The sequence below is a fragment of the Pinus tabuliformis genome, chromosome 6 (genome assembly GCF_031772625.1).
Source record: "Pinus tabuliformis cultivar Carrire ecotype Pingquan chromosome 6, CPIR1, whole genome shotgun sequence".
Taxonomy (NCBI): domain Eukaryota; kingdom Viridiplantae; phylum Streptophyta; class Pinopsida; order Pinales; family Pinaceae; genus Pinus; species Pinus tabuliformis.
In genome coordinates this window covers 854,338,650-854,364,973 of record NC_142292.1, presented here as the reverse complement: position 1 = coordinate 854,364,973, position 26,324 = coordinate 854,338,650, and the positions used below count along the sequence as shown (strand labels likewise).

Here is a 26,324-nt window from a genome sequence, read left to right as displayed (position 1 = left end):
ATTCTTGAGAGTAGCTATGACCTTGCGGCCCCAACATTGCCCTCATGAGATGGGCGTTGGGCTTTAATGAGACTCCACATGGTTGTATGCCCCTTGCTACACCTTTAGATGCTAAAATATTGTACTAGAATTCCAAGGCATTCGGTTATTTAATAATATGCCCAAGTGGACCAAGGACACCCCAAGTTAGCCTTGATCCTGTTTGATGGACATTGCCTTCTTCCATAACCTAGATGAGGATGTTGGTCACTAACATCACTTAGCAAGGCTAGCACATTATACCTACATGCAACCTTGCCTCAGAGCATGCCATGTCATCGCCACATGCCCTAAAAGGATAACATGAGGCTTCTTACAAATCACGTCATGGCAGAGGATTTATTTGGAGATGTACCCATGCATTTTGATTATTTTCTTGGAGTGAGGAGCACTCAAGAGATTATTTTATCACTTGCTTGATGGCTATTTTCCATTTTGAGAGGATGATGTCCTCATGCAAAGCATTTATTCCAACACGTGCGGTAGATTTTCATGTATTTATTCTGTATTAAAACCATCTTAAGTTCGCCTTGTAACCATTAGGATTCGTTGAGCAGTCAAGCAAATTTTTAGGTCTTTTACTAGTAAAATTATGAAAAGTGACTTTGTTGACCTCATATAAATAGAGGGAAGTCACTTTCATTTGTATCATCACAAAGTTTTCACACTTCTCTCTCGCTTAAGAACTGTGCACAAGAACTCCTATTTTTCTCATAGTCATTATGGATGAATGATGGAGTAAATTGTCTTGAGAGGGATAGTTTTGCATGAGAAGACTATATTGGATTAATGAAGTGGTACTTGATTGAATGGTGTAAGTTTACTATCAAATTTCTTCCATTTTGCATGCAATTTTCTGAAATCAGGGTTTCTATTGTGCCATATTAAAAAGTGAAAAATCTTTCATTTTCTCTTGGTTGCTATGGATGAATGCTGGAGTGAATTGTCTTGAGAGGGATATTTTTGAATGAGGAAACTATCTTGGATTGATGAAGTGGTTCTTGATTGAATGGTGTAAGTTTGCTGTTAATTTTCTTCCATTTTGCATTCAATTTTCTGAAATCAGGCTTCCTATTGTGCCATAGTAAAAAGTGCAAAATCTTTCATAAAATCTTGTTTTTATATGCTATGCAAAAATTTGACTTTCAAGAATCCATTAATAGACCCTAGTATATGCATTCTTTGATCTTAAATATCCACTTTAAAGAAGTTGTCATAGTTTCTAAGAGAGGATTATTTGTCCTCCACCCTCTTCATACTAGTCCCTCTATCCTTGATCTCATCATTATTGACTCCATTGTCCCATTGAGTGAAGGCACGATGCTAGTTGGTGGTGATCCCCTTAATTTCCTATCTCTTTTCCTAATTCATGGTACTAGGGTTAGGGTTGGCTTTGATTTGCATTTCGTAGCAATTTTATGTTTAATTGTAGTTTCCCTGTTGATAGGGATTGCAACTAATAAATATAAAAAGGGAAAATTACAGCGTTAATTGCATATTTCCACCCCAAAATTAGGGCTGATGTCTCGATAATTCTTGCAGTCATATGCATATTCAGCCATAAAACCTCATTGTTTACCTAACCCTTGCTTCTCTCTTTGATATCCTTTGTCATTTTGATGATCTTAGCATTTATAATCTATTTCTCAAGCTGTTATATGTCATTGTATGCTCTAAATCTACATCAAGGTTACTTGAGAGCGGGAACAAAAGCGGGGAGCGGGAGCGGGGAGCGACATTTTCAAAATCTCCTGTTTCAGGAGCGAATTTTTATATATTATATATTTTTATATATTTTCATGCATATATGTCAACAAAGGAATTGTAATAACCAAAAACTGAAATACAGGAACCGTAAAAGATTTTGAATACCTACCTGAACTGCTGCCTGCTCTGGTGTAGTTGATGATGCTGCGGCTACTCTGATCCAATTTCCGGGAGACCAATTCCACCCAGCCAGACTGAGCAGAGCCTGGCTGCTCAATCCAGTAAGCTTCTCAACAGAAGCTCACTGTCCCCCGTGCCCAGAACCTCAGAATGCTTAAAGCTCTTCCAATGGTCAATTTTCTTCCTCCTGGTTTTCTCCTGCTTTCTTCTCCCGGTTTTCTCCTGCTTTCTCCTCCCGGTTCTCAGCCCAATCTCTGCGGTTTTATAGCCTGGGTTTAGCGGTGGCCGCCCTGTACACCAGCGACTCCACCGCTTTCTCCCGCGGTGACAGCTTTCCCAGGAACGTGAGTCATCCGCCCGTTACAGGTGTTTCTGCCTTATACTTAGGGTTCAATTTAATTTAAATATGATGGTGCTCATATGTAGCATTAAGGTTTTATAACGTTTAAACCTTGTATATGTGTTATTGTTATTATAACACTATCACACCTCCATATAACCATATAACGTATCCTTTATAACTTTATAACACTTATATGTACTTTATCATATTCGTTTGTCTTTTGACTTTATGATATTCATGTATACTTTTACTTTATTTATGTTTGTTTTTAATATAAACTTTATTTATGTTTGTTTTTAATATAAACTTTATTTATGTTTGTTTTTAATATAAACCTTAGAACTTTAGATTAATTAATTATTGATACTAATACTTAATCTTTATTCTATATTATTAATATCATTTTCATTTATTTATTTTTTTATATTCTAGAGCATATAATATATGTATTTAGAGATGGGTCGTTACATACACTCCCCCTTCAGAAAACTTCGTCCCGAAGTTAGAGTTTTAGGTTTAAGGTTTTAATGGACATGTTTTTCCCTATCCAGGTTCCCAAGCTATTCTAAAATCATCCTATCCTTCCTAATCTCTTCTGCTCCCATCCTATCCGTCCTCTACTGGAGTATGCCATGGCGTCAGTTTTACTGACCTAACCATTCATAAACTCTAAGGTGATAGTGTCGGCTATACCGACCTGATTCCCAGTAGGCATCCAGCAGTCATCATCACACGTCTAGGGGAGCGTGATCCGCACAGTCCTCCCATGACTCCAGGGTTCGGAGAATAAACGGTGGGCAACACCTCCACCCCTCGCAGTAGAATTAGGGCTAATACCCTATCATAGAATTACTTTGAGCTTTAATTGTTCTGAGGTTCTGTCATCACGTGGTCATCCCGGTAACTGTCTATTACCTGCAATCATACACTTATCCATGCATTCGTAAAATGTGCATCAGCATATTCAAAATAACTCAGGTATTATTCACTTATGAATTCATCTATGACACTACAGTACAACACATTTTGCCATATTCCATGCATGTCTTTTGACTTCCATTTAAAATGTTTTTACTCCCTGATTTCTATCCCATTGATCATATTGACATGTATAAATAAATCAGATTTATAATATCTTAATTCCTATCAGAAGTAAAATCATTTAACTGTTTTAAATTTTACTTTGACAACTATAATTTAGTAAGATCAACAACATATATCATTTTGGTATCCATGTACCAGCTAAAGTTAAACATATATTATGTCACAAAATTTCACGTTTATCTATAATCATTCAAAATGTTTCTGGGTCTCTGATTGCAGTGAAGTAAAATATATACTAAACATAGTTTAAAGTTCTTCAAAATTGTCATAGACTAGGGTATCTTTGACATATGTCCTCTGTATTTTCCCAAGTTGCTGATCCAGGACTATACTTGTCCCATTGGACCTTAACTTGGTCCACCAGGCGGTTCCTGAGCTGTCGAACCCTACGTTCCAGAATACGTAAAGGTTCGACCGATATGACTCCCTCATCTGATACCTGCAATTCCTTCCATTGAAGGTTATGAGATAGATCAGCTATATAATGTCTTAATACAGAAACATGAAATACATTATGAATTCTATGCAGATGAGGTGGCAGGGCAAGACGATAGGCAACAGGTCCAACTCTTTCCATGATTTTAAATGGTCCAATAAATCGGGGTGACAACTTTGTCCCTTTTCCGAATCGAATAGTACTTTTATTTGGTTTGATGCAGATGAAAACCTGATCCCCTACTTCATACCTCCTATCAATTCTGTGAGCATCAACATAACTCTTTTGTCTATCCTGTGCTTCCTTTAATCGTTGTCTAATTTGTCTTACCTGCTCTTCCATTTCATGGATTAATTCTGGTCCTATTATCACTCGATCTTCTAACCTGTCCCAACTTAATGGTGTTCTGCAAGGTCGGCCGTATAAAGCTTCAAATGGAGGCATTCCAATCGAACTGTGGTAACTGTTGTTGTATGCGAATTCGATTAAGGGTAAATACTTTTCCCAGTGTGATTGCTGATCCATCACATACATTCGCAACATGTCTTCAAGTACTTGATTTACTCTTTCAGTTTACCCATCAGTCTCAGGATGGTAAGCAGTGCTTAAATTTAGCTGAGTACCTAAGGCTGTTTGCATGCAAGTCCAGTATCTAGAAGTGAATCGCGAATCTCTATCGGATATAATCTTCTTAGGTACTCCATGAAATCTGATAATTTCATTTATGAATACTCAAGCTACGTCAGCAACATCGTAAGTATCTCTTACGGGAATGAAATGGACACTTTTTGTTAATTTATCCACTACTACCAAAATGGCGTTGTATCTTTGAGAAGTAAGAGGTAGTCCCGTGATAAAATCCATAGAAATGATCTCCCATTTAGACATAGGAATGTTGTGAGGTTGTAAGAGGCCCACTGGGTGACAATGATCTGCTTTTACTTGCTGACATTCCAAACATTTTGCAACAAATTGAGTGATATCACGCTTCATGCCTGACCAAAAGAAGATTTTCTTGGTATCTGCATACATTTTCCCTACTCCAGGATGAGCACAATACACTGCTCTGTGGGCTTCCCCAAGGATAGTATCTCTAAGGTCTTTATTATCAGGAATATACATCTTTCCATGGAATTGTAAGATCCCATCGTTTTCTAATTCATATCCCTCAAATTTAGATTCTTTTACCCTTTTTCCCTCAAGACTCGATCTCACCTTTAAATACCAACTGTCTTTCATAAGATGCTCCAGTACTCGTTGTCTCAAGTCTACTTTAATGGGAATGAGAGAAAATATCCAAGGTCTTCTGCTTAAAGCATCCGCTGCTACATTTTCTTTTCCCTTAATGTATGATATTCCAAAGTCATATTCACTTAGGAATTCACTCCATCGCCTTTGCTTGGCATTTAAGTCTCTTTGGGTGAACAAATATTGTAGACTTTGATGGTTGCTTTTAAGTGTAAAACTTCGTCCCACTAGGTAGTGTCTCCAAATCTTTAAAGCCAGCACTACAGCGGCCAATTCTAAATCGTGAGTAGCATAGAGTTCTTCATGAGGTTTTAACTTTCTAGAAGCATATGCTATCACTCCTCTATCCTCCATCAATATTGCACCCAACCCTTGTTTGGATGCATTAGTACATACCGTAAAATCTTTGTCCATGTCTGGGACTCTTAGGATTGGTGCACTGGTGAGTAGTCTTTTGAGTTCAGAGAATGCTTTATTACATTCCTTGGTCCATTCGTACTTAACATCTTTACGCTGAAGGGTTGTAATTGGCTTTGCGATTTTGGAGAACCCCTCCACAAATCTTCGGTAATAACCGGCTAAACTCATAAAGCTTCGTATCTCATGTGCATTTTTTGGTATTGGCCATTCCATGATCGCTTTTACCTTCTCAGGATCTATTGAAATCCCTTCACCTGATATGAGGTGACCCAAATAATGAATCATTTCCTGAAAGAATGAACACTTGGATAGTTTTCCATACAATTGACGTTCTCTAAGGCAGGACAATACTATCCATAAATGATCTTCATGCTCTTTCTTATTCTTGGAATAGATGAGAATATCATCTAAAAAGACTTGCACAAATTGATCAAGATATTCACGGAAAACACTGTTCATAAGATTCATGAATACTGCTGGTGCATTTGTTAATCCAAATGGTACCACAGTAAATTCATAATGTCCAAAACGTGTCCGAAATGCAGTCTTAGAAATATCATTTTCAGAAATCCTTAGCTGATGATAGCCTGATCAAAGATCAATTTTTGAAAAGACAGCAGCTCCTTTCATTTGATCGAAAAGATCATCGATTCGAGGCATAGGGTATTGATTCTTTACTGTAGCTCGATTCAAGTCTCGATAATCTATGCATAATCTTAAAGATCCATCTTTCTTCTTCACAAAAATTACAGGAGCGCCCCAAGGTGATGTACTGGGCCGAATATGCCCTATATCCAGTAGTTCCTTCAATTGAATTTGCAGTTCCTGAAGTTCTGGAGTTGTCATTCTATAAGGCGTTTTAGAGATTGGTTGGGTACCTGGTTTTAATTCAATAGTGAGATCTAGCTCTCTTACCGGGGGTAATCCTGGTAACTCTTTTGGAAATACATCCGGGAATTCGGCTAACACCGGATATTGTCCTAAGGATGGTCCTTTTCCTTCGCTTACTTCTTGAATTACATAAGCCTGACAACCTTTCCTTAAACAACGCTTCATTTTCATCGCTGAAATGTAGCGTAAAGATACCTTCCTCCTGATTCCTTGAATTTGGATTACTTCTCCTTCATCATTCATGCCTAGAATTCTTTTCCCATAACAGTCTACCCAAGCTTGATGAGCTTCTAGCCAATCCATACCTATGATAAGATCATACGTTCCTAAGGCTGTGACATAAACTTTTAGTTTAGTCGTACAGACCCCTAGATCAATTTTGCATTGATCCACACTCAAGCCCACGGTTTGGAGTTCTCCTGAGGCCATTTCCACTTGATGGAAATCATTTTGTCTATGAGCTACCAACCCACATTTGTTTAATGCATATGACGAAATGAAACTATCTGTGGCACCAGTATCAAATAAGATTTTGAGTTTTATACCATTGATAATACCTGAAGATTCCACTACAGTGGATTGATGTGCTGCTTGGTCGTTGCTGACTACTGCATGAATTCTATGATTACCTCGATTGTTTGATATCGGTTCCTTTCCAGTCCTATGCAATATATTCGACGAAGCTTCTAGGCAGTCACGTTGAAAATGCGGTCACCCACATCCCCAACAATTAAGCTGCATTGATCCTCTTGAATCAGGACGTGAATTTCTAGAGAACGAGCTTCGTCCTCTTATGTTGATTCCCCTCGAATTTCTTCCTCTACTGGCAGTCCCTCGAGATGTCCATGGACTGGTGCTTGATGATTCTGCAACTATAGTGTTTACTGCCATGGGAGCTCTTGTCCCTACATTTCTTGGGGTGAACCTGTTACTGTAAGGTGGCCTCGAGCTACCTCCTCTAAAGAAGTTCCGAGGAGTTTCCTGGAAATCCTGATTGGAAAGGCCCTGCTGGCCCCATATCTTTTTTGATTCCAAGGTGCTCTTCTGCATAACGACCACATTCGACTGCCTCGGCTACTGATGATGGTTTCCACATGCTTACCAAGGCTCTGATGCGGGGTTTTAACCCAAATATGAAGCGTTCAGCTTGACGTTCATCAGAATCTAAGTAGTGAATGTATTTTACAAGCTCCATAAACCTTATCTCGTACTCTTCCACCGATTTATCTCCCTGAATTAATGTATGAAAGGCTCTGGCTTGCTGTTGTTGAAAGTATGGAGGTAAATACTTTGCGTGGAACCTTTCCTCAAATAGTTCCCAAGGGACATTATCCGATGTAACGTGCAGCTGCTTCTCCAGATTTCCCCACCAAATCAAGGCACTTTCCTTTAATTGAAACACAACAATTTTTGTTTTTGCCGAAGAAGAATATTCTCTTAACCTAAAACATCTGTTCATTCCTTCTAACCATGCTTCAGCGCGTTCACCTGCTCGCCCTCCTGAGAATTCTGGGAGTCTAATTTTCTGAAGCTCCCTAGAAATGTCTTCTTTCGATCTTCTGAGCTCAAAATTATTTGGTTCCGCTGAACTAGTGGCTACATGTTGAAATTCCTCTTTGGTTTTGGCCTTAGTTGATTCTTTTAATGTCTCCAATAAGGCTTCCAAAGAATTCATTATCACAGTCAACTCTGGCGCTGGGGCGGTTGATGTTGATAATGGTCTTGGTGGTGACGATGGTGATGGGGACGATGATGGCGACGGTGGAGGCATTAACGGTGGTGATGCTGCTCGATCACGTCGTCGTCGCTCATAAGTCCTTACCATTGTAATGGTTCCTGAACAAAAATTTTGAGGTAGACAATCGAATTTTAACATTTAGTTTTCTTTTGCACTTCACATTCATGAACGGGTATAGTTTTGCTATTTTTATCCGCTAGGCGGATCTTACTGGTACCGAGGTCAAGGAGGGTGGTCTCGCGACCTCCTTGTCCTAATGCAGGGTATTCTATCCTAACATGAATAATGCAGTAGTGTAGGGTCATTAGCTCCTAAGGTAAACATCTAAAGTTTATTTACTAAATAACATCCACAAAATGAAAATGTTAAATGTCTCGTTACAATGTACATTGGTAACATACCCGTCATACCTCAATCTGACTATTACATTTAAAGGTCATACATATTTATATTATTTAAATAACCCTGAGTATATCGACAACGATGGTAAGATGAGAATGCAACAAGGAAATCATGTTTTGATTTATTATTTCCAGTCATGGTAGACAAATTATCTGATGCGAATGATTGAGTAGATTATTTTTATCTTCACCAGTTAAGAGGTCTACTGTCTATGTGACTAAATAATGTATGGGTACTTTTGTGATTTTCTTAATATCATATATATTTTACTTATTAATTCCTTCTATGACATGGTTTAGTATTTAGTATTTACTAAGTCTTCCAAAGGAAGGATGGGGAGGTGTTCTTGTACTCCAGGAGATGAATTAATAATACCAGGGTACTTTGTGCATGGTTCTTCAAAAGTTGCACACTGAGAGAAACACCAAAGGAAGAAACTGTAAAATAGGTGTTTTGGGAACTGTATTGCTTCTTGAACTTATTGGGTATGGGTCTCTCAAATTACACCCCTCTTAGTTGTTCCTTTCAACTGGAAACTGGCAATTCTAGGAGACTATGAATGATCAAACAACATAACAGGGAACCTATCAAGTTAGAATTGATTACTGTTAAGAAACATAAAAGGAACCTGTTAGAAGGGTTCACTTTCCCTTGGGAGAGGTGTACAACAACTTGCAATGATGACTAGTCTAATGCTTGTCTTGGACAGTTGACTGTATTTAAAATTGGTTTGGCAGAACAGATAACAACCACAATATATGTGCATAAAAAGATGTAGACTCTGTCCAGACTGGTGCTAAGATGAATGCATTGGCTCTGCTCACGAAAGTTGGGAGGGAGAGTTAATTGCAGTATTATACAAGGCAACTGATGGTCTTGCAGTTTGCTGATGTAATCATTCTTTTTACTGTAATATAAGATAGCTTTCCAGACAGAAGTTGCATAGCTAAGGCAGACACACTTGCTCTCTTCCCTTATGATAGTAGAGGGGACAATTGCAATATTAGGCTAGTGAAAACAATATACTTACAGTGCACTGATCTTTGGATTTTGCGGGGAGGGCAGACTGGAAGAGGCTGAAATGTTCATTGGTGAAATGAAGGAGAAAGGTTTACAACCCAACCAAGTAACATACACATCATTGATGGATGGCAACGTCAAATCAGGCAGGGTGGATCATGCTTTTGATCTATTTAAGTAAGATGATAAATGAAGGATGCCAACCTAATTATCGAACTTATTGAGTGCTTATGAATGGTATAGTTCAAGAAAACAAGATACAGAAGGAACACTTGATTACTGATGAGGATGCAGTAGGTAGTTCAGATCCTGATAACTTAGATGGAATTCATGACCTGGATGGAATGCCACTTGAAATAAGTAGTGATCTCGCATTTAAGCTTCTTGACAAAATGATGGAGAAGCATTGACAGCCTACTGTAGATACTTATAGTGCCTTAATTGCAGGATTATGCAAGGCAGGCAGACTCCTTGAGGCAGACCAGCTGATAAAGATATGTTAGTGAGAGAGCTCTGTCCCAATGAAGCAATTTATGCAGTTCTTTATTAATGGTTGCTTTAAACAGGGAAATTATATCTATTCTCTGGAGTTTTTGGATATTTATCTTCACTTTTTACTTTTATGTTTATTATTTGGGTAAGAGTAAAAGCTCCGATGTGAATTTAATTTAAAAGCTATTAATTTAATTAAATTTAAAAAAAACTCCGATATATTCGTTAAAATGTAAATTTAATCCAGTAAAATTAATCTGTAAGAAAATCTCAGGAACAGCAGCAAGTTACTAATGCTAAATGCCAAATTTCTGATTTCATCTTGCTTCATGTGAGAGCACTTAAGATGGAATGCAAACAGCAAGAAGATGCATGTGTCACTGCTTTATATCAGACCTCAGAATGTTTATGACAGTCAGCGACAAATCATGAAATGAGCCTAACCATTAATATCCAATCGATGCAATCAATTCCTTAATGTGGTATGTATTTCATGAGTGATTTTAGGGCACTTAAATGAAGATTTTACCACTGTTAGTGCAATTTTCAGGTAGCTATAGCAAAACAGTGAGGGAGATAATAGTTAGAGTGGCAAACCAATGAGCCCTGACTTCATTTATATAGGTCTTTACCCATTTTAATTTCTACTGAGATATTCGCAAGGGTTCAAACTTTCCTAAAAAATTTCTTATCATCTTATTCAGGCACGGATCAGCATAAATCCAATTCACATAATTTCATAGTTATATATATCCTTAGCTCAGTTCTCACAAGTCCTTGGTCCTGGTCACTTTCTTCACTGAGATTCTCGGCCTCATTGACAGATCTATGCGGCCCCACAATAGGGTTACCTCAGTCACAGAGCAGCCTGAGTAATCGCATTTGGCTATGCACAGGTTAGCCGTTCTGAGAATCAATTACGGAGACACCAAATTTAATTGTGCTTTCTTCAAAGGGCGAGAATTTGCCCAGAACTGAATCTAATCACCCAAGGGATGAATAAAAGTATGAGGCAGCTAATTCAAAATTATAATTTTGTCTCAGAGACACGCCAATCGCATTCTTTCAGGTGATCAAGTTAACAAGGGCGGAGTTCAGTATCGTGGCCAAGTCCATTATTCGACCGGGCCGGATTTAATTGGCACAGTTTGCAGAATCGTGCTAGACCAATTGCCATCTTAACGTTGAGCCATATTGCGTAGTTGAAGCAGATCTAAGGCTATTAAGGAGCAGCATACATTAATTTTCACGGATTGTTTCAACAAGTAATTAAGATCAAAATTTCCTGAGTCGGTTGGCAGCCACTTTCACAAGAGACGCTGTGCTTCTCATTCTACGCAGACCCTAGTTTTTAATATGATTCTATTTTTAACTACGCTGCAGAATTTGACAGAGCAAATACATATGTTTTCGGTTATGTTGGGCCTATGAGGCCCCGAAGGGTTTGAACAATGGGCTCTGATACCATGTGTAATAACCAGAAACTGAAATACAGGAACCGTAAAAGATTTTGAATACCTACCTGAACTGCTGCCTGCTCTGGGGTAGTTGATGATGCTGCGACTACTCTGATCCAATTTCCGGGAGACCAATTCCACCCAACCAGACTGAGCAGAGCCTAGCTGCTCAATCCAGTAAGCTTCTCAACAGAAGCTCACTGTCCCCCGTGCCCAGAACCTCAGAATGCTTAAAGCTCTTCCAATGGTCAATATTCTTCCTCCTGGTTTTCTCCTGCTTTCTTCTCCCAGTTTTCTCCTACTTTATCCTCTCGGTTCTTAGCCCAATCTCTGCGGTTTTATAACTTGGGTTTAGCGGTGTAACGGTGGCCGCCCTGTACACCAGCGACTCCACCGCTTTCTCCGCGGTGACAGCTTTCCCAGGAACGTGAGTCATCTGCCCGTTACATGTGTTTCTACCTTATACTTAGGGTTCAATTTAATTTAAATATGATGGTGCTCATATGTAGCATTAAGGTTTTTATAACGTTGAAACCTTGTATATGTGTTATTGTTATTATAACACTATCACACCTCCATATAACCATATAACGTATCCTTTATAACTTTATAACACTTATATGTACTTTATCATATTCGTTTGTCTTTTGACTTTATGATATTCATGTATACTTTTATTTTATTTATGTTTGTTTTTAATATAAACTTTATTTATGTTTGTTTTTAATATAAACCTTAGAACTTTAGATTAATTAATTATTGATACTAATACTTAATCTTTATTCTATATTATTAATATCATTTTTATTTTATTTTATTTTATATTCTAGAGCATATAATATATGTATTTAGCAAGGTTGCACGAAACGGGGAAACGGGTACGAGTTTCCGAAACGGGAAGCGATACGAAACGCGACCTCCCCAAATTTTGGAAACGGGGAAACGTGAATATATATATATATATATATATATATATATTAGGAATTTAAGAAATATGTGCAATCATAAAGCATATATGATACATTCTAATTTATTACATTATGATAAAATTGTCAATTGTCAATGCATAGACTATAAGTATCTAAATTTACATCACATTTACTCATGAATAATCACATAATGAAAATAGAAATATCCAAAATCAGGCACGAGAAATTTCTAATTTTTTGTCTCGTGGTTGATTGGGAGTCTCCTCCTACATAGTCAAATGACCTTAGTGCTCTTGATTAAATACAAGTTTCATACCCTAGTACCCTACATTCTCTTGATTATTGGGAGTCTCCCCTGCATAGAGGGCTTTGTTCTCTCGATTAAATACAAGTTCCATACCCTAGTACATGATAAAATCCAATGGAAACATTGAAATCCCCCCAATCCTGAAATCCTGAAAAACAGATAAGTCTGCTGGATTTTGAGTAAGATCTAAAATTCTACTTTCTCCATATGAAATCCAATGACGGCGAAACCACTCTCAAACATCCTGAGTCATTTCATGGTAATGTTAAAAATTTAAGTAAAAGGATGAAAATGAAAAATAAAGGAGAATATCACTTTTACTTTAAGAATTTGACATTACCATGAACTGCATATCAACACTAGGGCAAACAAATGTAAGAGATCTACATTAGAAAAAAAAAAATTAAAAAACAAATGTTTTTTTTGGGGAAACGTGGCCCGTATGGCCTGGAAACGCATTTCCGGCCGTATGGCCACGTTTCCGTTTCGGGAAACGTGGCCGTACGGCCGGAAACGCGTTTCCAGGCCGTACGATACGGGGAAACGCGTTTCGTTTCGTTTCCCCTGGCGAAACGCCCCCTAGGGTCACGTTTCCTGCAACTTAGGTATTTAGAGATGGGTCGTTACAGGAATGTAGAATGATGAATTAGATATAAAAGGCATAATAACATAGATTGAACCATATAACATCAATCATCTAGAAGTTATAATCTTCATCAACCATGTCCACAAGTTAGTAACATACAACATATCAACTCTCATGATTCATCAATCTTAAAGTTTCAAGCTTTCAAAATTCAATACATAACATTTATCATCATTGATCACCAAAATTATATAAAGATTCTAACATAAAACGAAATGAAACAACTTTCAACTTTCACGGAGCATCATATTCATAATTCATTACCAACGAGTTATAATTTCCAACTTCAAACTTAAATTGTCATATGTTGTTTACAAAATATATCATTAGAGGAAATTTCAGCCTAAAAGTGCCCATGAAATTTTCACATAGTTTCCATGACATAATATGTTAACTAATCAAAATCCTGTAAATTTAAAAAGAGGTACTTGTCCTCAATAATTTTTAATTGGTTAATCTAGGTATCTGTTAAATATTTTTTTATTAATTTGGGTATTAGTGAAATATTTTATTATTAATTTGGGTATTCGTGAAATTTTTTATTAATGTCATTTACCTACCTTAGCCATATGAATTAGAATATCGAAAAAGTTTTTAGTACAATGTAAATCTTGATATCAATGAAAAAATATAAATTAAAAATGGGGGTCCATTTGACATTAATAATCATGCCCCAAAAAACACCAAAAAATAGTTAAATATAAAATATAAATATAGACAGTTATTGTTAAATATAAAATAGTTAAATAGTAATTAAATATAGAATATAAAATAGTTAAAAATAAATTATAGTTATATTTAAATATAAAATAGTTAGAAAACGTATTCCAAATAATTCATATAAGTCATCAGAAGCCATTCCCAAACTCAAATTTCAGAAATAAACATGCTAGAAATGTATACATTGCATTCATAGTGATAAGTTGGCCACATAAAGACATTTTAAAGAAACGAACACTATAACAAACTAACCTCGGCATTCATGCATACCCAATACATGTCACCATCAAAATCACTTTTAGCAATCTCATCTGCCATCGAGCGTGGCCCTTGAGTTGAGAAAAAAATTCCAAACTTTGAATCACCAACCACTTTCTCAATTTCCTCAACATATGTTGCTTTACAGAGATGTAAGTCTCCAAAGTGTAATGCAGGATTTTTATACACCAATACCTTACCAGATACTTGCCCGTGATCCCTGCAATCAAAAGGAATGATTGGATGGTTAGGGACATAAAACAAAGGAAACCACAATTGTTTTAACAATGAAATGAAATCTAACAAAAATGGAAGATGCAAGTATAATCATATTCTCATACTATTCATGATCTAAATTGTATATAAACAACTTACAAAATGATACAAACTTGGTTTGGCTCTAATTTTCCAGTAGGATCGGCAGTTCCCATTAAATAATAAGAGTGCTCTAGAGCGACCTTCCCTTCCTTGAACTTCTTTATTTCCATTCCCATAAAATGTTTCAACCGACGTTTTAAGAATGGTTCATGCAAAGGAATTCCACATGATAACATTCTAAGACATACGTGGTCATCATCTAAATTTCTATATTGCTTTACAACTGCAAAAACAGGAGCTTAAAGAAAATTAGATATTTAATAGCAAAACCTACAACCATGTAATATGCATCCGTTCCTAAATTCTAACCTACCCACTAAGGCAATAAGACAAAAATGTTAAAGCAAAACCTACCAAAAAGAAGCTTCTCAATGTTGAGCTCTCTTGCAAAGATTACGAAACATATAATCAATAGTTATTACCCATCCAAATTGTTTTCAAACACAACACTCAAGTGAAGCTTGATTTCTGCTCAATAGATCTACCAAGCGAAGAATAAAAATAGTTTTTGCATATAAAGGAAAAAACACCATAATAAAATATCACGAAGTAGAGTCGACAAGTACTCGTAACATTTCAATAATTTCTCAAAATTTATCATTGAAATCTACATAAGCATATCTTACAATTCAAAATACCTTTCCAAGCTTTTGTTTCATCTTTAAGTTCATTCTGAATTTTTTTTATAGCATTGATTACAAGCTCAATGAAGAAATCTCTTGGAACCCCTCCATAAGCAAGCAATGCAATCAAACTTCTTGAAAGGGATGCTGTGCTCGGTTTATAGCTGTTTAAAAACAATATGGTATCAATTAGTATAACTCTGTTTGCAGCAGACAATATGGTACCAATTAGTATCACTGTGTTTGCACGTAATTACTACAATAACTAGTAGATGCAAGTACATCTCACATTTACATATATATATATATATATATATCTCAAAATATATGTGGAACTGATACTTTTCATAAAGTCCAAGATTGAAACCCTAAGGGTCCATTTGACAACCAGCAACCAATACAAGAAAAGAATCTTGTTTAAAGCTTAGGTCTGAAGCACCAAAATATCAAATTGTAATGTCTGACATTTGAGGTTAAGTTCTATTTGTCACAAGACCAGGCATTAGAACTGATAAACAGAGAAAACTCAAAAGATAGTTTTCTCATATACATGAATTGTGGACCATTAATCACGAAAATTTGTTCTTTGACTAAATGATTTACTTGTAATATATATGTCATCACCTTCGCAATAACTAGTCCCAACTAATTTGATAAATTGTTTAAATGCTTGTGTTTCATTCTGACAGATAATTTATTGCTATGATATCACCTTTTCAAGCTGATTTTTTAATTCATAAAAATTCATGCTTTTCACTCAATTGACTCTTATTGTGCACCATTCAACGATTTCTACAGCACAAAGAAAACTCAAAGAAGAATAGTTAAAATCTCAGAAAGCATGATGAGACAACCCTCTTAAGCATATATGGACAAAAGGTTGAGAAAAACCTTTCCTGATTATTAGAAGTAACATCTACAATAACAACAGAAAACAAAATCAACCATTTAATACAAGACATCACAATCTAAGATAAATAATTTTCCTATGAAAAGGAAATCTATCCACATTCCAACATTTCATGCAGGAAATTTTCAGATCATCTATGTGATCTCACTGACCATGTTGGGGTAACAAAATACCTCTATGTTCTACATGGATACCACATTTATTGCAGCAATATCTATTACAGAGAAGATCTCATCTGCACACTAGCAACATTAAGCCCAGAATTACAACAATTTATATGCAGAACCACCTTCTAGGAACCAACAAAAATGAGAATATGACCAATATAAGAGCAAAGTTTACCAACAATACATGAGACAACCCCACAATCTAGCATCCAAGGTGTTGACCACTCAAGTGTCAACTAGAAGATTGTCTAATACCCTATATGCAGAGTACAATTTTTTCATGGTCAGTGCAGTCAGAAATCCAGAAGATCATCGTCATCTTTCAGCAAATTGTCAGAGTTATGTAATCCAAATTCTGCAGCCCTCTGGGTCATAATGTAAAAATGATTCTAGTATGTTTATAAAGCCATGTAACACATCAAGGTAGATTAAGGTTTTTGCTAGAGAGTTTCACTCTAGGGAGTTTTTTTTTCCTTAGATCATTATTTGTGTTATCCAAAACTTATAATCGGTTAAGTTTTTCTCCCAAACATACCCCAAAGCTAGAGTGAGGCTCGATGGTAAGGTCTTAGGAGATTCCTAGTGTATAGAATCGATGTAAATTACCATACTAGATCATGTCTAAAGTCTTGCAGAAATTGGTTGTGTCTAAGTGTCTAATTTTAATTATTAAAATTTCCCATTGGCCGAGATTTTAATAATTATTTCGATGTAAATGTAAAATATAATGTCTATAGAAGTTCATGGGGGTATGAGTAATCAAAATTAAACCTCAATACCTCAACTTTCTATTTAGACACATTTTGAGGGTTGAAAAATATGGCTATCCCCTCAATTTTCTATTATTTCCATTTTCCAGCAAAAATGACAAATAATTAGTTTGAAATGGGTCATGTTGTCGCTCAGATTCTACAAGCACGATGCGGCAACGACTAAGGGCAGGGGTTGTCACTCTAATTCCCGCCCACATCGTTCAAGTTGTCTCCCAACAGTGTTGAATTTTCTAAGTCTATCCGTTAGAAAATTAATTTGTATTATGCTAGTTTATTTCTTCTACTTGTAAATTCTAAACAAGTTATTTAAAACATTTGAATACCGAAATAAACACAATACAGTCACAACATCTACAGATCATCCACTAAAAGAAAGCAAGCACACAAGTGACACCGTTATTTTTGGACAAATGTCCCTGGAAAAACCCAATGCGGGAAAACCTGTGCAACTATTCTAAAGGTTTATTATTTTGCAGTATTTCGTTGAGTACAATTGGGTACCTAACCGGCTCACCCAACAGAGAAAAATACACGGTAGCAATACCTCTATATTCGAAAAAAGGTATTCAGAAAACTTGTCTCACGAAACCCTCTCCGACACAACTTAAGCTCGGCGCTGGCCCTTCTGGCCTCTGCGTCAGCGTCCTACTGACCTGCGTTAACCCTCTGAGGCACTGCATAGCCTCTGGGACCCTCTACGTCACTCCAGCAGCCTTTGCGTGGATGGCGCAGTCCCTTTGGCCTCTGTGCTGACTCTGCTCGGCTCTATGTGGCCTGAACTGGCTGTTGCTCTCGCTCTCCCTGCTTCTGCGCTAGTCTCTCAATACTATCTCTGCCTCTCTGCCTAGTACTCACTACCCCTAGCTGCTAATCACTGGTTCAACTTTGCTTAGCAACCCTGCTCTAGCAAAATGAATGACTAATCACTCTAGTGTGTTCTCCAACTGACCCTCAAGCCTCCTCTTATACTTTTCCTGTTGGTCTTTCAACGGCTGAGATTAAATATCTAATCAACGGCTAAGATTAGATTTAGCTTGATCCATGACTTTTGGAACCTCTAACCCAGTTTTATATTAATACCCATTAATATTTTATTTTTCCTAAGTTTAGACTTAAGAACTCCATTAAAAAAATTAATTATTTTAATATCTCCCAAACCAAATACAATCTGTCCAAACCATTTATGGGTCTTGGAGATCTCATGTGCTTTAGCCTCTCCACCAATTTTCATGGCTAGAGCACATCCAATGCTACCCCAAATCAACACTCCCTCACAGCGAGGACTATGCTCTAGTAATACTCCTCACTGAGCATTACGCTGATTATACAGCACCGGTACCTGTGCTGATGCTAGGACTCCTCGCCTAACATCCTTTGCACTGTTGCATCCTGTATTGCTACCCATGGCTCTTCCACTGCCATTGCTGCATCCGAACAACAGCTCCCTCTACATCCGTGTTGCTGCTGGTCCTACTGCATCTGCACTGCAACCCCCTCTCATCATGTTGCATCGTGCTACTGCTAACTGCTACTACACGGCAACTCAGTTACTGAGAAGTAACTGATCCACCCAACTACTGACATCCCTGTCAGGCTAGAAACACTCTCGATGTTGAAGCTCTCTCTGTCGCTAACAAGTGCTCCCTCTACTGACCTCAGCGCTGCTGCAACAACTCCCTACATCTCGCACCGCTGCAATCCTCTATGAGCCATCCTGCACTGGTGCAACACTCTTTGTGCCTCTCGCATTGTTGCAGCTTGCAAGCCTCGCGCTGCCCGGGGACTCCTGCACTCTAGCACTCTCCGTCGTTTCATCCACATCCGTCTCTACCTACATCCGCCAGTCCTACTACTCTCTCTTCGGGGATCCCGTAGCAAGGTATAATCCAAGATTGGGTACCTCAAGGATCCTGCCCCTCATCGCCTGTAGTCTTCCTGACTACAGCTTGATGTCACCCCACCTCTTCTCTAGAGGTACATGAGCACTCATGGAACAATCGTCATCATCCTCAACTTCTTTCTCTGCCCTCGCTGGCGCTTTCTTCGAGTCAGAAGCCTCTCCCTTACTCTTCTTCCTCGAACATTGGTTCGCATAGTGACCCAGTTCCCCACAATGGAAGCACCTGACCTTGGAGAGGTCCTTCTTCTTCCTCTTCTCCTGCTTTCCTGTAGATGCCAAAGCCGCATCCTCTTCCTCCTCCTTCTTGATCCTGACCCCTTTACTGCTACTCCCCATCTTGGTCAGCCCTCTGATCTCTTCTTGACGAAGAGCCATCCACAGTTCTTCCCAATTCAGAAGATTCGCCCTGCCCAATATGCTCTGGACAAACGTCTCCCAATCCTCGGAGACTATGTTAAGTGCGGTCCTTACCATCAACTCCTGATCCAGCGTGGCCCCTATGGAAGTCAGTTGGTCACGAATCTCCTTCAACCGACCGAGGAAGACATCTATCTACTCTCCCTTCTGCATTTGGTATGACCTTAGCTGATTCTCCAAGAGCATCTTCCTCTGCACGGAAGTATGCTAGTACAATGTCTTCAAAGTGTCCCACATCTCCTTTGTCATTTCCTTCTCGGCAATATGTGGGACCACATGATCCTTGACCCCATCAAGGATGATACACTTTGCCTTAGCCATTGCCTCCTCGTACCTTTCATTAGCTACCGGGTCAACTGGGATAGCCATCACTCTCAAGGTGAAGCCCTTGATATGATGTCTGTCTAGAATGGACAAGATCCTGCTCCGTCCAGCCTGTCCTGATCTCTTATCCCATTCACGACTATCTTGCTGCACTTTTGTCGACTCCTCCGAGTCTCTCTACTTCCCGCCTAGAAGTTCTTGGTTCGACTCTTGCTGAGTCTCTCTACTTCCCATCTAGAAGTTCTATTCTGGACTCCCTCTAAGTCTCGATTTTTCTTCTAGAAATCCTTCTGCCAACCATCAAGTTGCCCCTCTCCAATCTTCTATGCAACTGAACATTGATCCAGATTCCGTGGCTAGAAATCTGCCTCGGCTGCAACTTCCTCTACCTTGGTCTTACCTTGTTAGGTATTGTTCTAACCATAGTACCCCACCAACTTCGCTCCCACAAACTGCTCACAGCTTCCTTCGCCCTAAAAATTGAAGGATTGAGCCTCTTGGCTCTGTGCAATCCCGGCACTGGCAAAACAGCACCCTCAGCCAACTGTGTCAGCCCTCCTGGCCTCTGCGTGAGCCTCTCTCTGCCCTCCTCAGCCTCTGTGCTCGCCTCTCTCTAGCCCAGACTGATGATGCAGTCCCTCTGCGTCAACCCTTCCTCTGTCGCTTCTGCAAGGATCAGCCATTGTCACTCGAGACAACTGATTCTACTGCAAATGCTTTGCTCAACCAATGCCTATAGCTCTCCTGTGATCTGCAACCACGCTCTGATACGATGTTGAATTTTCTAAGTCTATCCATTAGAAAGTTAATCTGTATTCTGTTGGTTTATTTCTTCTACTTGTAAAGTTTGAACAAGTTATTTAAAACATTTAAATACCGAAATAAACACGATACATTCACAACATCTACAAATCATTAACTGAAACAAAACAAGCACACAAGTGACATCATTATTGTTGGACAAATGTCCCCGGAAAAACCCAATGCAGGAAAACCGTTGCAGCTATTCTGAGGGTTTATTATTATGCAGTATTTCCTTGAGTACAACTGGGTGCCTAACTGGCTCACCCGACAGAGAAAAATACGCGACAATAATACCTCTATATTCAGAAACAGGTATTCAGAAAACCTGTCCCACAAAACCCTCTCCAACACAATTGAAGCTCAGCGTTGGCCCTTTTGGCCTCTGCGTCAGCCCCAAGACCCTCTGCGTCAACCCTCTGAGACATTGCGCAACCTCTGGGACCCTCTGCGTCACTCCAGCAGTCTCTGCATGGATGACACAGTCCCTCTGGCCTCTACATTGTCTCTGCTCGGCTCTACGTGCCCTCAACTGGCTGCTACTCTCGCTCTCCCTGCTTCCGCGTTGGTCTCTCAATACTATCTCTACCACTCTGCCCAGTACTCACTGCCCATAGCTGCTGATCATTGATTCAACTTTTCTTAGCAACCCCGCTCTAGCAAAATGAATGACTGATCACTCTGATGTGTTCTCCAATTAACCCTCAAGCCTCCTCTTATACCTTTCCTGTTGGTCCTTCAATGGCCGAAATTAAATCTCTAATCACCGGCTAAGATTAGATTTGGCTTGATCCGTGACTTTTGGAACCTTCTAACTTAGTTTTATATTAATACCCATTAATATTTTATTTTTCCTAGGTTTAGACTTAGGAACTCCATTAAAAATATTAATTATTTTAATATCTCCCAAACTAGGTACAATCTGTCCAAACCATTTCTGGGTCTTGGAGATCTCACATGCTTTAGCCTCTCCACCAATTTTCATAGCTAGAGCACATCCAATGCTACCCCAAATCAACAACAACAGGCTATGGGGGTAGTCCATATGGATGATGGAGATGAAAGACAAGTTGGCAACCAACGAGTCTGGGAGACATGATTGAATGGCGTAGCCACTTGGTTGATTTAGCAATATTTTAGGGATTATATTAAATTAATTATGAAACTAGTGCCTTATGCAGTCAATTTACTTGTTTAATATCAATTGGGGACCAAATAACCCGATGAAAAACCATTGCCTGAATGCCTAACTATCCTATATGCTATGAAAATCCTATGACTTAGGTGTGATGCAAGAATCTTGGTTGCTTTTAATTATATGCCTATTCTAGATATATCATTCCCCTTAACTATTTTGAAGCTAATCTCTAGAGTAGGTTGTGAGAAAGAGGCCAAGGGGAAGCAAGCAGAGGCTTGATTAATGACACCTCTCCTTAGGTACTAGCCACACTGTGGCTCTAACGACTGCAAGGTCACCGTGTTAACCACTAAAGAGGTGCTAGGCTTCTCAAGTTAGATGAGAAAGGTGATCCTATTTTCTAGCGACCAAGTTTATGCTTGGAGGTACGTTAATTAATGCCAACGCTAACTCTAGGATGAGATGCAATATGCGTTGAGTGATTCTTGAGGTGAGATTATTTAAATGTTCATTTAAGTACTTTAGTTATGATTTACTTCAAGTTAAGAAATCAAGTACTTAACAATGCTTAGAAAAGGAAATCTCATGATTCATCCACAAGAAAAGTGCCAACAAGATACAAGAGATACCCACAATACAATTGCTTAGGATAAAGTTATCATCCACAAAGATATAATCAAGGAATGATGACAATGATAACAACTAAAGAAACTAGAGAACTCATCCACTTAGAACAATTCACCAATGACTCAAAATTCCAATGATCATTACTCAAGAGAGACAACAAGATTATCAATGCTCTTATACAATTGGAAGCATTCCAACATATGTCAATATTCCTCAATGCCAATTATTCAAGTGATGTTCAATTAAACTAGGGAGTCTTCAAATTAAGAACTCTTAGATCTTAAATGCCAATGTAAAGTTATCATTCACAAATAGATATTAGCAATGAAACAAGAATGACAATAAGGCTCTTATGTCAAATAGAATGATGGAAACAATAGACACCAATATCAATGAATTCTTAGACTTATTCACTTTAAGCAATCATTCAACAAAATACTTGGATTAAGAGACTTACTTATCAAGTGCTTTGGAGAGAGTGATCTTATTAGTGTAAACTTGAAAACTTTAGTCAACTCAAAACAACAAATGTTTTAGTGCACTTGAAACAATTAGAAACCAATGGCAATTTTAACTCAAGATTCAGTGCTAGTTATGCTCAATATACCATTAACCAATTTAAGGAATTTTAATGAGCCACAATTGAAGCCTTATGACAGCAGTGAGTGAATTTAATTGAGATCTATTTAGATGCAAAGTATGAGAAGCCTATGCATGCCAAATGCGAGCAATAGAAACCCAAATGTCAAACCAACTATGCCAACATAAGATCTTGAAAAGAGTTAGCCTTTTTATGATGCAAATAACACTGTTATATCAGAACTTATCATGCATTTAGACTAGAGATAACAGTCATCAAAACTTATAGATTTATGTCAAATGATGAATGCCCAATTGAAACCAATGACTTAGCAATGTACTAGGAAAGTTGCCAATTAATTTTATGATTCTTTGATGAGGGTGTTGTCACTGTCAGGAAAATATTAGAGTGTTGTAGCAAAACAGTAAGGGTAAAAGGGTTCAGAGATCAAACCCTTAGGCCTTGAGGCCTCGGAGGAACTTTCCCAATGTTGCATGAAGTGGAGATGAAGCGGGGACGTTTTGTGGAAACGGGGATGCAGAAGTGTCATTTCCCAAAAGTCTAGGAAGCGAAGCATCTCGGAAGCATCTACCATATATATATATATATATATATATAATAATAAAAAATCCAAAATACCAAATTAGATGCAGAAGACATGAAAACATGCATATTTTTACATAAATCAAGATAGATATGGCATCCATTGTACATCAATGATTAATTATTCCAGCATCAACCATCTAGAATCTAGATTCCTCTTCTCTTATCTAGCCTTTGCCTCTACTTCAATTCTATAGGGATATTAGTCAACATTGCCTAATTTTGATCAAAGTTCAAACAGCGTAATCCAAGCCTTATAATATGGCAAAGAAAGCTTAATATGTCTGATCAATGATTTTGACTTGAGTGAAGGGTACACAATTGCTAAGGCCATGATAAAGGAGTTCAACAATCAACAACACCAACCAATGTTGCACGAAACGGGGATGAAATGGGAACGTTTTTTGGAAGCGGGGACGCGGAAGCGTCATTTTCCAAAAATCTAGGAAGCGAAGCGTCTGCTATATATATATATATATATATATATAGATATATATATATTTTTGAATTTATACTCAAAACAAACATCCCAAATACCAAATTAGTTGTAGAAGACATGAAAACATGCATATTTTTGCATAAATCAAGATAGATATAGCATCCATTGTACATTAATGATTAATTATTCAAGCATCAACCATTTAGATGCATCAACCATCTAGAATCTAGATTCTTCTCCTCTTGTCTAGCCTTTGCCTCTACCTCGATAGTCTAGGGATATTAGTCAACATTGCTCAATTTTGATCAAACTACCTAATTCAAAACTTAAAATATGGTAGAAAAAGCTTAACGTGCTTGATCGATGATTTTGACTTGATTGAAAGGTAATTTTTTTCTAAGGGCGTGACAAAGGAGTTCAACAATTAACACCACCAACACTAGGGTACATGTAGGGCTTGGTGCTCTTGATTAAATGTTAATCGCATAGCTTCATACTTGATATAATCTAATGAAATGCCACAATCCCATTGATCTTGAATTCCTAAAACTGTTAAGTCTACTGAATTTTGAATAGGATATGAAAATCTATTTTCTCCATATGAAGTCCAATGAGGCTGGAACCACTCTCAAACATCCTGAATCATTTCATGGTAATGTTAAAAATTTAAGTAGAAAGATGAAAATGAAAAATAAAGGAGAATGTCACTTTTACTTTAAGAATTTAACATTACCATGAGGGAGCATCTGCTATATTTATATTTTTTTTATATTTTTTTTGCCTTCATTCCTCACCCTAACCCAAGGTGGACCCACCCCCAACAAGCAAACTCACCAAAAAATATTAAAAAAACAATTTTTTAAGGCCGCGTGGCGCTTTTTCTGGAAGCGTGTACGGAACCATACGATTCACCCTCCAAAGCGCCGCGCTTCGTACGGCCAAAGCGTCGTACGAAGCGCACTTCGGAGGGACGCTTCCAGAATTTCCAGGAAGCGTCCAAAACAGGCGGAACCACGTTTCCGAATTTTGGAGTCGCGCTTCCAGGGACGCTTCATGTACGAATCCATAAGGGACGCGCTTCGGGCCTTAGATCGACGGGGGGCGTTTCCTGCAACATTGACACCAACACTGGGGTACATATAGGGCTTGGTACTCTTGATTAAATGCCAATCACATGCCCTCATACATGATATAATCCAATGAAACGCCATAATCCCATTGATCAGGAAAACGGTTAAGTCTGCTGAATTTTGAATGGGATGTAAAATTCTATTTTCTCCATATGAACTCTGATGAGGTTGGAACCACTCTCAAACATCCTGAGTCATTTCACGGTAATGTTAAAAATTTAAGTAAAATGATAGAAATGAAAGATAAAGGAGAATGTCACTTTTACTTTAATAATTTAACATTGCCATTAGGGAGCATCTAGGAAGCGTCTAGGGAGCATCAAGGGGCACTTTGGGAGTATTCGGAAAGTGAAGTTCCTCACATAACAGTTTGAAATTTCCAAAAAAAAGAAAAAAAGCCCCACAAAACTGTGTGAACCATCCACCTTCTCTCGGATCCACTTGCGATCCGGGGTGGATACACACCCGAACCTCCACAAATCTGCACCCTATCCTTTCCAAATCCGCAGATCAGGCAGCAGGAATAGTGGATCGGGCCCTCACGGATCCAATTTTTGGATCTGCAGTTCCACTAAAGGATCGGTGGCGGATCCATATGGGACACAGTTCTGCCTCCATATCCTTGTGGGGGGGACGGTTCTAGCAGCTATGAACTTTCCCAACTTCTCCCAATTTTTTCCAATATCTATGCCACCTGAAAACACAATCTTTGAACCCAAAATCTCTGCAACAACACCAATTGTTAGCTCAAAAAGAAAGCACCCACAGAGACAAATGAGGGGAGGAGAGGGAAAAATGCAAGGAAACAAGGCCTAGATAGGCCTGCCGCAAGCCCTAGAGGGTTGCGGCCTAAGGAATGAGCTGACAAAGGGTTGTTGTAGGCCCCACCGGGGTTGTGGCCTTGGATGAGGAGGCTTTAAAGGCTTGCCGCAAGCCCTAAGGGGCTGCGGCTTGGAGATAGAGAGAGAAGAAGGCAGCGAGAAGGAGAAAAATGAAGGCCGAGGGCAGACAGAGAGGGAGAAGGCACGCTGAGAAGAGGAAAAGGGGAGTGGAGAAGAGGAAAAGGGTTGAGCGGAGGGGAGAGGAAGGCCCAAATAGCCTGGGGCAAGGTTTCAAGGGGAGGTCGAGGACCTTTAGAGCCTACGACCAGGCCAAAAAGGCCAAGGAAGGGTTGCCA

At 38.4% G+C, this 26,324-nt stretch overlaps 1 protein-coding gene across 1 annotated transcript in view; it reads right to left on the bottom strand.

Annotated features, from left to right (window-relative positions):
• The window catches only part of LOC149261573 (putative RNA-dependent RNA polymerase 5), a 547,055-nt gene that overhangs the window by 174,819 nt on the left and 345,912 nt on the right, over window positions 1–26,324 (bottom strand). Inside the window, exons 10-12 of the mRNA XM_089369746.1 lie at window positions 15,354–15,502; window positions 14,713–14,938; window positions 14,332–14,557 (exon numbers count right to left, since the gene is read on the bottom strand). Coding sequence (XP_089225872.1) covers window positions 14,332–14,557; window positions 14,713–14,938; window positions 15,354–15,502 — 601 coding nt within the window. The remainder of the gene's footprint in view (window positions 1–14,331; window positions 14,558–14,712; window positions 14,939–15,353; window positions 15,503–26,324) is intronic.